Below are 15,665 nucleotides of genomic sequence, written 5' to 3'. Positions count from 1 at the left end.
ATGCCAAGGAGTAGATGCCTGTCACCCTGGGGCATTGGGACTCGCAGCAATGGCCATCCTGCGGCTGGTTGGTTCCCTTGGGGAGGGCCCCTGGTCAGAGTGGGTGGCATCAGAGTGGATGACGTGCGATGAAGCGTACCATGTCATCACTTGCTTGTGATCGATCAAATGCCAGCTGTCTCTAAGTGTTCCAAGTCCCAGTACAATGCAATCCTAAATTATTCCCCTCTCTGGCCACACCATGCTAGGAACGCCAGGCTAAGGATGGACAGCGTACCTTGTTCACCCCGGTACCTTGTATGTACAAGAGCTGATGGGGACTCCTTTGTCTTCATGAAGCCTCGGTTTTTTGTAGATCATTTAGAGGACAAGTTTGGGGAGGTGGAGGGCTTGTCCAAAATGCGGTCAGGGTCAGTCTTGATAAAAATGGCATTCTCTGCCCAGTCACGGGCATTCCTCGCTTGTGACAAGCTGGGTGATGTTTCCGTTACCATCACTTCTCATAACAGCTTAGATATGGTCCAAGGTATTATATTCCACAGGGACCTTCTTTTGCAGCCTGACGACGAGCTACGCGCCAACTTAGAGTGAGGGATAATCAGGTTGCCACCGGTGCCTTCATCTTGGCCTTCGAGGGTGAAACATTACCTGAGAAGGTCAAGGTGATGGTCTACTGCTATGATGTCAAGCCATATATCCCTCCCACAATGCAGCGTTTTAAGTGCTGGAAGTTTGGCCATATATCTTCTTGCTGTACTTTTGGCATCACATGTCGACATTGTCTATGTCCATCCCATCCCAATACTCCATGTGCCCCCCCCCCCCCCCCTCTGCCCCATCGCCCCCATCTGTGTCAACTGCGGAGGAGAGCATCATTCCCTTGCTCACCAGACTGCTAGATTTTACAGTGAGAAAGGAAAATCATGGAATAGATCCTGGACTAACTGACCTACATTGAGGCTGAGAGGAAATTTGAGCACCTACATCCTGTGGCTATGACCTCCTTTTATGCTGCCACTATGAGAACAGTTCCGTGAGCTCCAGTTGGCTCTCAGAGCCGGAAGGTTAAACCTGCTCCCTTAATGGTGGAGGCACTTCCCTCCCTGTTGCTCCTATATCATCCACCTCAGGAGCACTGTTCCCCCAGCCATTGGGCACACCAGTCCCCACTTTTTCAGCTAGAGAAGTGTAAGTCTTTGTTGGCTCCTCTCGCTAGGTAGGGGTCCTATGGGTCACTCCCTTCCCAGGTTTCTGGTAGTGGGAAAGATGGCACCTGCCAGTGGCTGAAGAGCCCAAAAGCAGCTGTCGTAGGGCTTAACGATGATCCTCAGTCCCGGAGACTGAATCAGTGAAGCCCTCCCAGCAAGAGAAACCCAAGTATCAGCAAGAGAAATCCAATAAGAAGACCTCAAAGACCAAGGGAATTGTGGCAGCACCCACATTGCTGCTACCTACAAGCTCTGCGTCTGAGAATGAGGTGAAGATTCTGGAGTCTGCTGAGTATCTAGATCTCACCAGGCCCTCAGAACAATGGATGTAGCCTGTTCAGGTAATAAGTTGGTGGCAGCAGGTGGCCCTGAGGCGTATACTACCTCATTGAGTGTTTCATGCCTTCCCAGTCACACGATCATGTCATCCTCCAGAAGAAGTGCATTGGTTTTTTCCACCACCTGGCAGACTTAAGAAAACAGTTAAGCTTTACACCTGCTTTCTGCATTGCCCTCCAGGAAACATTGTTCCTGGTAATGCGGACCCCTGTCCTTCTCGGCTGCAGGGGATATTACAAGAACCATAGCGAATATAATAGTGTCAGGTGGAGTTTGCATTTATGTCCTGAACTCAGTATGTTGTGAACCTGTGCCCCTTCAAACTCTTCTTGAAGCTGTGGCTGTCAGGATATGGATGATGCAGGAAATAACTGTCTGCAACGTATATCTCCCTCCAGATGGTGCGGTACCCATGAATGTATTGGCTGCACTGATTGATAAACTCCCTAAACCTTTCCAACTTCGACGAGATTTTAACATGCATAATCCCTTGTGGGGTGGCACCATGCTTAATGGCCAAGGTAGCGAGGTCAAAAATTTACTGTCACAACTCGGCCTCTGCCTCTTAAACACTGGGGCTGCCACACATTTCAGTGTGGCTCATGGCAGTTACTTGACCATCCATCCACTGGAGAGAACCCGATGACCTGTGTGGTAGTGACCACTTCCCCATCTTCCTGTCATTCCCCTGGTGTCATGCCCATGGACGTATACCCAGATTGGCTTTAAACCAGGCAGACTAGGTAGCCTTCACCTGTGCTGTCACCATTGAATCTCCCCCACATGGTGCCACTGATGCTGTGATTGAGCAGGTCACTACAACTATAATTTCTGCAGCGGAAAACGTGATTCCTCGTTCTCTAGGGCAGGGTTACCCAACAAAATTTTCTCGAGGACCCCCTCATCGAGCATAATTGGTACCTTGTCACATCACAGTATCAAGTACCTAAAGCCAAATTAAGAGTCTTTTTATATGTTTTCTATTTTTGGTACTTAGAAAAAACATTGACATATTCGTTATTGAAAAAATATTGAGCCGCCAAAACAAAAAAATCTGTTGCCATACAAAATATATTTAATATATCTTTTATTCTAATAGCATCTTACAGACCCCTCTGCCATAGCTCGCGGACCCCTGGGGGTCCGCGGACCACGTGTTGGGAACCACTGCTCTAGGGTGCTCCCAGCGAAAGACAGTCCCTTGGTGGTTGCCGCAAGTCACTGAGGAAATTACAGAGCATCGGCAAGCTCTACAGTGACATAAGTGGCACCCTTCCCTAGAGCACTTAATAGCCTTTAAGCGGCTCCTTGCCTGCATTCGCCTGCTTATAAAACGACGGAAACAGGTGTGTTGAGAGAGGTAAATATCGACCATGGGTGACATACATCACCTTCCCAAGTCTGGATGAAGATCAGACATCTTTCTGGGTACCAGACCCCAACGGGTGTCCCTGGTGTTAACATCAATGGTGTGCTCTCTGCCAACCCAAATGCGATTGCCGAGCACTTTGGTTGAACCTCTGCGTTCGAGAACTATACCCCAGCCTTTCACACCCTCAAACAGTGGATGGAAAAGAAAGTCCTCTCGTTCACTACATGCCACAGTGAACCCCATAACAGAGTGGGAGCTCCTCAGTGTCCTTGCACATTGCCCCGACACAGTTTCTGGTCCAGATCGGATCCACAATCAGATGACTAAACATCTCTCGCCTGACTAAAAGCAATATATCATCATCATCATCATCATCATCATCATCATCATCATCATCATCATCATCATCATCATCATCATCATCATCATCATCATCATCATCATCATCATCTTCAACCACATCTGGTGTGATGGCATCACAATAGTGGGAGAGCACCATCATTCCGGTACTAAAGCCCGGTAGAAATCTGCTTGATGTGGATAGCTATCAGTTCTCTGTAAGCCGCTGGAACGTATGGTGTGTCGGTGGTTGCGTTGAGTCCTGGAGTCATATAGCCTACTGGCTCCATGTCAGGGTGGCTTCTGCCAGAGTCACTCTGCCACTGATAATCATATGTCCCTCGAGTCTGCCTTCTGAACCGCCTTTTCCAGATGCCAACACCTGGTTGCTTTCTTTTTTGACTTAACGTAAGCATACGACACGACCTGGCGACATCGTATCCTTGCCACATCGTATCCTTGCCACATTGTATGAGTGGAGTCTCTGTGGCCTGCTCCCAACTTTTATCCAAAACTTTCTGTAACACTGTACTTTGCGTGTCCTAGTGGGTGCCTCCCATAGTCCCCCCCTCCCCCCCCGCCCCCCCCCTCCCCGTATTCAGGAGAATGGCATTCCACAGGGCTCCATATTGAGTGTATCTCTATGTTTAGTGGCCATTAACAGCCTAGCAGCAGCTGTAGGGCCTTCGGTCTCCCCTTCCCCGTATGCAGATGACTTCTGCATTTTGTATTGCTCCTCCAGTACTGGACTGATGACCTCAGAAGTTTAGTCCCATAGTGCTCAGAGCCATTTTTTTCCTCCGGTACTGGTGCTGCTGAGTGGCACCTACAGGTAGTCATTCATGAGGCGCAGTAATGGGCTCTAGCCCACGACTTCCAGTTTTCAGCTGCGAAGTCGTGTCATGCAATTCTGTCGGTGTCGTACCGTTCTTCTGAAACCTGAACTTTATCTTAGTGATGGTCCACTCACTGTAGTAGAGACATATTGATTCTTAGGACTTGTTTTTGGTGCTTGATTGACTTAGCTACCTCACCTTCATCAGCTTAAGCGGGAGTTCTGGCGGCACCTCATTGCTCTCCGCTGCCTGAGCAACACAAACTGGCATGCAGATCGCTCTATGCTGCTGCAGCTCTACAGAGCCCCCATTCAAACTTGCCTTGACTATAGGAGTCTGATTTATGGTTCGGCGGTGCCCTCAGTCTTGGGTTTACTCGACCCAGTTCACCACTGTGGCATTTGCCTAGCAACTGGAGCTTTTAGAAAGAGTCTGGTGACCAGTGTCCTGGTGGAGGCCAGAGTCCCTTCATTGTGAATCCGACGTGCACAACGCTCACCAGTTATGTTGCACACATTTGTAGTTCTCATAAGCATCTGAATTAGTCTCCTTTTCCCACCCACGGCAGTTCATCTCCCACTTCGGTGGCCCAGGCCAAGGCTCATGATAGCGGTTCGCCTGCGATCCCTTCTCTTTGAACTGGAGTCCTTCCCTTTACTACCTCTACTTGAGGTCCATTCATGTACGCCTCCATGGTGTACACCTCGGCCGAAGCTTTGTCTGGACCTCTTGTGTGGCCCTAAGGACTCCATTAACCCTGTTGCTCTCTGCTGTCACTTCCCCTCAATTCTTGATGTGCTCTGGGGCTCTGAATTTGTTCACACCAATGCCTCGATGGCTGATGGTAATGTTGGCTTCACCTATGTCCACAGAGGCCATATTGAACAGCATTCCTTGCCCACTGGCTGCAGTGTATTCACTGCAGAGCTTGTGGCCATATCTCATGTACATCGGTTCCTGTTCTGGTGAGTCATTTCTTCTCTGTTCTGACTCCCTGGGCAGCTTACGGGCTATCAACCATTGCTACCATCCAGTGCTTGCCATCCTTTGGTAGAGAACATCCAGGAGTCCGTCTCCACCCTGGAACGGTCCAGTCGTTCAGTGGTGTTTGTGTGGACCCCAGGACACGTCGGAATCCTGGGCAACGAACTTGCTGAAGGGCTGGCCAAGAAGGCTACGTGGAAAGCGCTTCTGGAGATGGGCATATCTGAAACTGACCTGCATTCTGTTTTACGCTGCAAGGTTTTTCGGCTTTGGGAGACTGAGTGGCATAACAATATGCACAACAAACTGCGTGTCATTAAGGAGTCTATGAATGTGTGGAAGTCTTCCCTGCTGGCTTCTCACAGGGAATCAGTTGTCCTGTGTTGACTCCACATTGGCCATACATGGCTGACACATGGTTACCTTCTCCATCACGAGGGCTCACCTCAGGGTCGCTGTGGCTCCCAAATGACAGTCATCCACCTCTTGCTGGACTGCCCACTTTTAGCCGCTCTGCAGTGGACTTTTAACTTTCCCAGCACCCTACCATCAGCATTGGGTGACAATGTCTCAACAGCAGCTTTAGTTTCACATTTTATTCGTGAGGGTGGGTTTTATCATTTGATCTGAGTTTTAGCAATTGTCCTTTGTCCCTCTGTGTCCTCCACCCTAGGGCTTGTAGGGTGAAGGTTTTAATGTGTTGTAGAGCGGCTGGCTTCTCCTTTTTTTATTCACATGGTCAGCCAGCCATGGTAATTGGTTCTATTGTTTTTAATCCCTTCTCCCGGTTTCTTGTCTCTCTCTGTGGTTGTCTTGTCCTGTTTTGTCAATTGTTGTAGTGTTTGTTGTCCTTCTGTCGTTCCTCTGGTTCTTCCTTTCTCCTGTTATTGTGCTGTACATCTTCATTGTTTTCTTCTTTCCCTTGGGTAATTGTTCTACTGGGAACAAAGGACCAATGACCTCAGTTTGGTCCCCCCCCCCTCTGTCTTAAACCAGCCAACCATAATCTATTGTGTGGCTCCAGCCACTGTCAAAGTAGTAGTTCCCTTCAGTTGCAACACACTTCTCCCATCACTGCTGCCACAGCTGAAACCAGCACTGGAAATCCTCTTTTGGTATGGTGCACAGTGTCTTCCCAGATCTGAGATCAGCTACTTTCCAGAGTATCTAGTTCAGTGAAAATCCAGAAGTCATTCAGTGCTAGATGAGGGGAGTGGCAGGCTGACAAACAACAGCTGTATTCTGTTTGGCCAAAACACTTTTAATTAATTGAGAATGATAGGAGGATGTGTTATAATGGTGAAGGAGCCAACTGTCTGCTGCCACAAGTCCTGCCATGTTAAGCTTATTTCATCAGAATATTAGAGGATTGAATAAGAAGTTAGGAGAGCTTCTTGTCTGTTCAGAAAATTTGATACCTCTGAAAAGATAGACATTCTGTACCTCTGTGCACACCACATAACCACAGGGTCAGGTAAGTTATACACAAAAGATTACACACTAGCAGCTTACTTGTGCAGGACTAATAAGGGTAAAGGAGGAGTTACTACATATATGAAGACAGAACAAAAGTTCAGAAACATTGAGACAAGTAGTTTTTGTAATGATCAGCACACTGAAGTGTGTGCTTGCGAATTAATTTTGAAAAATAGTTCACTTTTAAATGTAACTGTGTGTACATCCCCACTGTTTGAACTGTTCAAGAGGAATTTGGGTTCATGACTATGCTGTGTCGGGCAGCAATGATTTTAATATAGATTTTCTAAAGTATTCTGATAGGAAAAATTATGTGGATACATTGTTTGAATATTACAATTTGATCTCAGTAATTAACTTCACAACACAGATGGATAAAGACAATGGGACCGTGACTGTTAATGTTTCTCTCTCTCTCTCTCTCTCTCCTCTTCTTCTTCTTCTTCTCTCTCTCTCTCTCTCTCTCTCTCTCTTTTTTAGCTTAAAACAGGAAATAACTGTAAACATAAAATTTTAGTCTATTGCATGATAAATTCAGATCATTATTGAAAATACCATTCCGTGTAAGCTAATCAGAAAGGACATTAAACACCATATAAAAAAAACTGTGGATTACTAGAGTGACCAAAGTATCTTTTTGAAAGTGGAAGGGAAAGTAGTGATCCTGCAGTAGTTCCACTTTACAAAAAGTGCTCAATGCTACTAAGAAAAATAATTAAAAAGTCAAAGAACATGCACATTATGTCAGAAATTGTTAAGTCTGGCAAGACTGAAGATGATAGAAAATTCAGTAAAACAAGGGACAGGACAACGAGCCACAGAACAGTGTAACATCAGTATTAATTTAAATGGAAAGGCTATAAGTGATCAGCACCAGGTAGCAGTTACATTTAATAATCATTTCTTAAATGTAATAGAAAATATATATTAAAGAGAGAAACAAAGAGTATGTTGAACAGGCAACTTGCATGAAATTCAATGATTAGAATGGCACACCCACTTGTCCTTCTGAAACTGAGAAAATTAAATAATCTCTGATAAAGAAATCCTCATCTGAATTTGATTGTGTTTCGAGAAAACTAAAAACTAGTTCCAATATAATAAGCACTGTCTTCGAAAATGTAATGCATGAAGAGAATTTTTACAGAGAGATTGAAGTATGCTATTGTTAACCCCACCCCTGTAGGAATGGAGATAGAGATTTCAGTAACTACTGACCCTTTTCACTATTGACATCATTTTTCAAGAGGTTTGAGTTGGTCCTGTTTTCTAGAACAGTATCCCATTTGAGCAACAATATTAGCCTCAGTAAATCACAGTTTGGATTTCAGACGAGTTGCTCAGCTGAGAGTCCTATTTACTCATTCAGTTACCAGATTTTACAAGCACTGAGTAATGAAATTGCACCAGCAGGTATTTTGTGTACACTATCTCATGCATTTGACTCGTTTTCTGCATGAGACATTTGACTCTCAGTATTTTCTGGATGAACTGTGGTTTTATTGATGGTAGAGTCAATCACGGGATAATGTCATATGTAATCAAAAGAATGCAGAAACTTATACTTACTAATTCAACCAGTGTAAGCAGGGGAGATACTTCTGCCGGGAGAAAACACTCGTAGTGTTGCACAAAGCACAATTTTAGGTCCTTTGTTGTGTCTCGTGTATATAAATGACATTCCACCTGGTATACAAGAAGCAGAATTAGTTATTTTTGTGAATGATACTAGTATTTTAATCAACTCTAACATAGGTGCAGCGACAGAAGAAATGGTAAATAATGTTCTTAAAAGTATGGTTGAGTGGTTTTCTGCAAATGATCTCACTCTCATATTCAAAAGGACACAACATACTTGTATTCAGTTCTGCATGTCTAGAGGTAACTATGTCAGTGATAAGTGTAACACATACCAAGAAAAAATAACTAGGCTGAAAACTTTAAATTTTTTTGTGTCCATATTCATGAATGTTTAAACTGAAAAAAAGAAAAGAAATTTTGAAACTCCTGAAACAACACAGTTCAGCCATGCTCGTAACTATCAGATTCCTTGAATTCATTGCAGGAGTGTTTATATTAACATTTCTAAAACAAATCCATGGAGTCCATATGTTGATTACTCCTTTTTTACAAGTATCGATGTATCTGATTGTCTATTCATGGAGTGTGTAGGGACCTGAAGATGGCTTTATTGAGATGCCAAAACAGGTTGCAAAATAAAATAACTTCTAACAACATATGGGTGTTTGGCGGTTTTCATTGGTAAATATTTGACTGGCCACTGTCTGTTATCTGTAATGGAAGAACAGAGCTGTTAGTACTGTTAAAAGCTCACATTCTCTGCACATCTTCTATCCAAGCAGCCTGAATGCCAATGCATCCCTCGACAATGTACACACTGTGTCAGTGACATAATCTGTGAATGTTACCTCGGAATGAAATCGGGTACAATGTAGGATTTTCCTATGATAGAATCCACTACACCCTGTCTCCACGTCTCTCATTCTTGTGCTAGTTTTATGTTATGCACTGCATTAGTGTACCTCATTTGCAGATCAGTTAGTACCATAAATGTATTTAGTTATTGTTCCATGGGTTCTCAGTGGAGGTGTATATTTAGTCATGTAGTTAATGTTTGTTACCTCCTTTATTCTGATGTACAGAAACTACAGTGGTCTTATGTAAACTTAGTAATGTACTTTCCTTACTGTTATTTCAAAGGGAAAGTAAAGTGATAATACATTTTTTATGATTAGAGAAAAATTTTGTTTCATAAATAGTGTGGGAAATGATCTTAATATGAAGGCAGACACTTCTGAAGAGTGTTGCCATGGGAACCTAGAGGAGGACAGAATTTGCAGTGCTGTGATCTTCACATGTGGCATGTGCCCCCACTCATTTTTTGTAAAAACCTACACTGCAAATTTTAGCAAATGTCTCCACTTTAGTCCTCTTTCGAAGGACTCTTTAATGTTATTAAAATATTTAATATTGAAATAGTTGTTTCAGTATGTCAACAGGTAAAAAGAGCATGCACATATGATTATCCAGCAAAAAAAAAGTTCCTTTACACACTGTCACTTGTTTGGAACTTTGGTTCCTTGGACTGTTTGTGAAATTTTGACGGATACTAGGAATACTGTTTAATGAAATGCCTAAAACAGCCTACTGCAGTTATATTTCCACAATCCATATGCTCTTCTATACTACTCAGAAATTAAACTGCATCTCCTTGAGCATCCTGCTGGTGCGGCATGAACTTTGCTTGTTATGTACCTTGCTCCTATAAAGTTATTATCCTCTTAACTAACAAACTCAGCATGACTAAACATTTGCATTTACGGCATCCTAATCAGATTTAATTCTTCAGTTCTACGTGGTTGGCAGTCCAATATAGTCCACAGTACAATCTGAGATTTATTTCCCCAGTTTTCTCCACGTCACTGAACAGTCAGATCAAGAGTTTCCTTTCTACATCCATCTCCTCAGTGTCAGTTGTCAGTATTACTAAGTGTTCCCATTCTGATGTGCTGTAAGCTGATGTTCTTACCAGGCTGATATTACCCACCCCCCACAGCTTGGCTGGAGGAGATGGATTTTGGGAGACCCCATTAACACTCGCTGCCATTAGTGACTTTATTCCATTGCACCAGTTTAGAGACCATGCTGGACTGATAATGCAGGAATGTAAATAGTTATTAATGTTTCAGCTTTCACTTTTGGTGTGCCATGCGAGATTAGCCAAACGGTCTAAGGCGCTGCAGTCACGGACTGTGCGGCTGGTCCCAGCGGAGGTTCGATTCCTCCCTCGGGCATGGGTGTGTGTGTTTGTCCTTAGGATGATTTAGGTTAAGTAGTGTGTAAGCTTAGGGACTGATGACCTTAGTAGTTAAATCCCATAAGATTTTATACACATTTGAACATTTTTGAACTTTTGTTGTGCCTGTAGTATTATACTTATTTTCTTTTGTTCACAGCTGTTCTGATGTGTATGAAGCTATGACAAACAACTCCCTACCAAGAACGGCAGAACACACAATACAACCTGAACCGCAGACAGCAGCACTGCTTATTGCCTGTATTGCATTAGGCTGTTCAGTGATAGCTCTTCTTATTTTCCTTGGTGTGGCACTGAGAAGAATGTCAATTCTAAATAAGCAACCTCGGCTGAGGAAGAGAATTATAGTCAACAAGAAGGCACGTCAGCAAGAACTGCCAGACAGACGACCTTCTGGGCAGAGCACGGGCGAACAGTGTGAGATCACAATTGAGAACTGCTGTAACATGAATATTTGTGAAACGGTGAGTATTGTGCTATTATCATTATATTGAGAAGTTGGAAACACATTAGTGGAAACAAATACTTCTTTCCTTTTGCGAGAGTACTCTTCAGAAATCTCAATTTCCAGCATACTTCCTCAAGTACAACATACCTATAGGATCTACTATTAATTTTCATTCAGGTTAACACCAATTTAGTGGCATTTCATTTCTGTGTGCAATTTGATTTCCATTTGTATATCTCATTCATCAAACTAGGGAATCTGCATGTTCCTTACATGCAGCAAGTAAAGGCAGTTTGTGATAACCTCTTATTATATACCTACTTTTATTACTGTTTCTCTGGACAACTGTACAATAATAATAAAATATTCAGTGGCATTTATGAGGGAAAGTCGAAAATTAGCTGCACTATAGTTGCACCTTTTATTGCAATACAAATACGAAAAACATGTTAACATTTTTGGATATAGCCTCCTTGCTTTTAAACACATCTGGTCCATTGTTGCACAAACTTCTTCATGCCCTCAGAAAAGGTGGTTTTCAGATGAGCAGTGAGCCATGTATGCTCTGGGTTCTTCACTTCTTGGTCTGAGGTGAATCAGTGGCACCTTAATGTCTCTTTGAGTGGACCAAACAAGAGGTAGTTGGGAGTGGCAAGATCAGGATTATACATAGGATGAGCCACTACTTCAAACATGTTTCCAGAGCATTTAGCAATGGTCGCAGCAGTATGTGGATGGGCATCGTGATGCAACAGTACATCATCTTTTGATATTAGTCCTTGCCATTTGCTTCAAATTGCGGGCTTTAGCCTGTCGGTAAACATAGCACTGTAATGCATACTGTTTGTTGTTCTTCCACTCTCCTAATAATGTTCCAATACTGAGGCTTAAGAGTTCCAAAACACGGTAAGCATCAGTTTTCCTGTGGATGGTTGGGTTTTGAACTTTTTCCTGCTAGGCAATTGTCAGTGTTCCCATTCCATGCTCTGATAATTACACTCTGCCTCATAATGGGGTTTCCATATTCAGTCACCAGTGATGGCTTTGTCTAAAAAGCCTTTACTTTTAACATAGTGAACCAAATGTTTTGGCAGATGTCTAGCACATTTATTTATGCAACACTGTGAGTTCTTTCAGGACCCATCTTGCACAGATTTCATGAAACCAAAGTCTGTTGTGGATGAATTTGTAGGAAGAACCGCAACCAACTAGTAGACAAAGTGCCACTTTATCAGTAGTCACTCATCTGACCATCAAAATTGTGTCACATGCTCGCTCAATGTGGTTGTGGATGTTCATCCAGCTCCCTCCTTCACATAACAGTTTTGTGACTATTTTTGAATTTTGCAATCCATTCGTAGACATTCTGTTGTGGCAAGACACAATCCTGTATTGTGCTGAAAGCCTTCAGCAGATTGCAGCCCCTAATGCACCTTCCAACCACAAAAACCATATCACTGCCTGTTGTTCCTCCTTGGTGCAAACTTCTGATGGAGTGGCCTTGTTCTATCTGCAACAAAAGGAAGAAAAATGGAGGAATTAGGATCAAACATTCATAGGACCACAACAACAGAACAACAAAATAAACAAGGACAGAGGTCAGTATGAACAATGTAAGAAGAGTTATGTCAACATTGCAGATAATTTGACTTCCACTCGCATATAATTAATGGCCATGTGCAATCAGTAAAAATACTTGAGGTTGAGAAAATCTCTCCATCAGTTAGGAAGAGTGGAAGAAGGTTGGGTATATTTTGACTAGTAGTACACTGTCTTCAGTCACAGTATTTTGAATTCCTGTTAATGTCCAACAGGTTTCAGAGCTGCAACTCTGTTATGAAGAACTACATTGATGTTTTTGGATGTTACATCTGCTAAAGTTCATCACCTTCATTTGGCCAAGCTCATCTTCTGCATTGATGGAAATGACAATTCCTCTTACTGTCAAGTAGTGTGCAAGTTTTTCATCAATGCAGTAGATGGACAGTTCATGGCCAAATAAGTGATAATCCGAAGCATGTCTAACACTCAGTCACTGTATTTCTTGAAAATAGAGCTGTAGCTCTGAAATGTGTTACAAATATTTGTAGTTGCTTCTTTCAGATAATTCTCATCTGTTCACTTTTCACTCTTGGATCACAAGCCACATAATATCAGGCTGTCCTGTCTTGGTAAAGGAGTACCTCAAGAGGCACAAGAAGATATGATTGCACATTCATTTGCAGAGCTGTAAGAACAGCAGATCTCCCCAAGAAATGGGACAACCTTACCCCTAAAACATAAAGACAGCTGAATTTAACATCATCCTGCATGAACAACACAGTCCAATCAAATGTTGGCAGCTAATAAGCCTGACATCATTGTATGTCAACCAGGTTGATCAGTGTCTCCCTCACATTATGGGAACAGTAATGATAATGTGGCATGGAGGAAATCTAAACATAAGGATTTGAGCATTAAGATTGAGTGGTGCCCTAGGATCAATATAATATTACTTGGAGAGTGTTCTATCCATAACAGCAGTATAAAATAAAGACAGTAGGGAAAAAGCATACAGTACTGTTCCAGAACTGCTCATATTGTGCTTAAAATATTGTAAAATCACTTCATACACCAGGTGTCCCCCTGAGCAAACCAGTAGTAACCTGTAGTAGGCTAGGGTATAGCCAACAATATATCTTGGTTGTGAAAAATATGATGATGTGGTTGATTCAAATTCAACAAACATGTTGCTCCTGCATATCCAGCAATGTCATCTGTCCAACTTCCAGTATTTAGTTTTCTCAGTACTTTGCCATCTCTTAGAAACCAGCAAAGTAATTCTGTTGTCCTTTCCCCTGGCCACATGTCCCATCCATGTCCATTCATTTCATTACAGTCATTATTATGTCATCCACTACCCTCTGTACCCTGACTCATTCATTTGTTTCCATTTCTGCCCTATTAATTCCTAAAATCTGTTGAATCTGTGTTACTATCAGAAACTGGAACTGAAAATGGTATATTAATGACAAAAAAATTCCTAACCTGTAAGTTACAGCCACAGACAGCTCATGATGAAATATCTGTTCATAGTTAATTAAAACTAGTAATAGACATTTCATACATAATGGCACCTGAGACTTAATTCTGAAAATCACAATCAGTTTACCAAATGCACTTCAAGCCATTTTCACTTTTTTGTTTATTTCTTTTGCTCCCTCTTTCTCATTTTGATAACTGAGAATGGACAGGGTGATAATGTCACTTTATTTGCTGGAAGTGGTACAAAATACTATTTTCCTGTTAGCTTTCATGATGAATGTGTAGTTGTTGCTTGGAGTTAGTGACATGCTTGGAGTATGTAGTACTGGTTTCTTACGAGAAAAATGATGTGAAGCTGTCATCAACCCTAATGTTTGTTCAATGCCACAATGCCTTACTTACATAGTCCTGTTGAAGATGATATACCCTTACCTTCCATTAACTTCATTCGGCCCATTTAGGGGGCCCTACTGTTTAATGTGAACTGCGACTCATGATCCAGCTTGGCATTTTACACACATACAATTTACAGGAGATAGACTGAGGACTGAACCTTAGAGCTTTGTATTTGTAGTCCAGCACTTGCTCACTTTATCGCCACACCACACTGCCATTAAGCAGGCGACTTACAATTTCTGAAACTGTCTCATTTCATTTGAAAAACTTACTCTTCTCAGATTTGCAAATGTTAATTTTAATTTGAAATTAACCTTACTCCCATGCCTCTCATCCTACTCAGTAGCTTACTCTCTGTAACATCTCTGCAAAGTTTTACGTAAGTGTGTGAAGAAACTTATTGTTTTTACATTTAAATAATAATCTGTTACCATCAGAATTTTATAGAACATAACATAGTGAAATATTATGTTGATTTGTGTAGCATGATCAGGAAGTATTTTGTAACATAAAATTTTGGTTTCAGCCATGCTATGAGCCAAAACTTCGAGCAGGCAAAAGTCCGACAAAGGATGAGAAGAAAAACCTACTTGTGAGCATGGAAGGAGCATCTACTGGTGCCTCAAGTGAGAACAGTTTATATTAAGTGACTTTTCCAATGAAGAACACTGAATATATGATTGTCAAAAAAGAATGAAATGCAGGAAAACAGTTATGACTAACTTCGCCTCACAGCTATGCATGTTGGTGTCTGTCTGTTTCTGTGACATAGAACAATTTTTCCTATTTGGGACAGTGTTCATGTTGCTACTTTGCATTTCTCAGAAATGCTGACACATTGTGTTCCCTGTTGCGTCTGAGGCGAGATTATGAAGAGTTACTTTGTGTCTCAGTGTGTGATAATATAATTCAGATATAGTTACTGAATTAATTAATTTATTTTCTTGTAATTATAATGTACACTGGGAGAGGAGTAACTCATTTGCAGAAAGTCCTATATTAGGAGTGTACAGTTTTTGCAAATATTAGCTGGATAATACTGCACTTAAGGCAGCTAACAACTATTGTACAGTTACGTATGTTTTCTCTACATTTTTTATAAGCAGAATGTAGAAATCCATTTAACCAGCTGGATATATGTATTACTTCACTCTGGACAGTGAAATACATCATGCGGAATATTAGTTTCAGGGATTCTAGTCGCGAAAAAGTTATCCATAGAAACTAAAAAGCTTATTCATTTACTGCAGTAAAAAAATCTGTAGTATTTTCCAGTATTATTAATGTAAAACTCAGCCAAGTTGTGGGTTACTGTGAGTAAGAGTGCATCACAAGAGTTGCACCTTAACAAACAGGAACTTAAAACCTATGTGATCATTATTTCATCCAGTTCTGGATGACTGGA

General features: G+C 42.0%; 1 protein-coding gene across 2 annotated transcripts in view; it reads left to right on the top strand.

Moving 5' to 3' along the window:
* The window catches only part of LOC126251436 (protein cueball), a 294,851-nt gene extending 279,755 nt beyond the window's left edge, over positions 1 to 15,096 (top strand). For both annotated transcript variants that reach the window (XM_049951861.1, XM_049951860.1), the window contains exons 6-7: positions 10,532 to 10,856; positions 14,787 to 15,096. In XM_049951861.1, the coding sequence (XP_049807818.1) occupies positions 10,532 to 10,856; positions 14,787 to 14,906 (445 nt within the window). In that variant the 3' untranslated portion in view covers positions 14,907 to 15,096. The remainder of the gene's footprint in view (positions 1 to 10,531; positions 10,857 to 14,786) is intronic.
* The last annotated feature ends 569 nt before the right edge of the window (positions 15,097 to 15,665 follow it).

This window comes from Schistocerca nitens, chromosome 4 (assembly GCF_023898315.1).
Source record: "Schistocerca nitens isolate TAMUIC-IGC-003100 chromosome 4, iqSchNite1.1, whole genome shotgun sequence".
Lineage (NCBI taxonomy): Eukaryota > Metazoa > Arthropoda > Insecta > Orthoptera > Acrididae > Schistocerca > Schistocerca nitens.
Note: the sequence above shows the minus strand (reverse complement) of the source record. Positions and strands in the feature narration are given on the sequence as shown.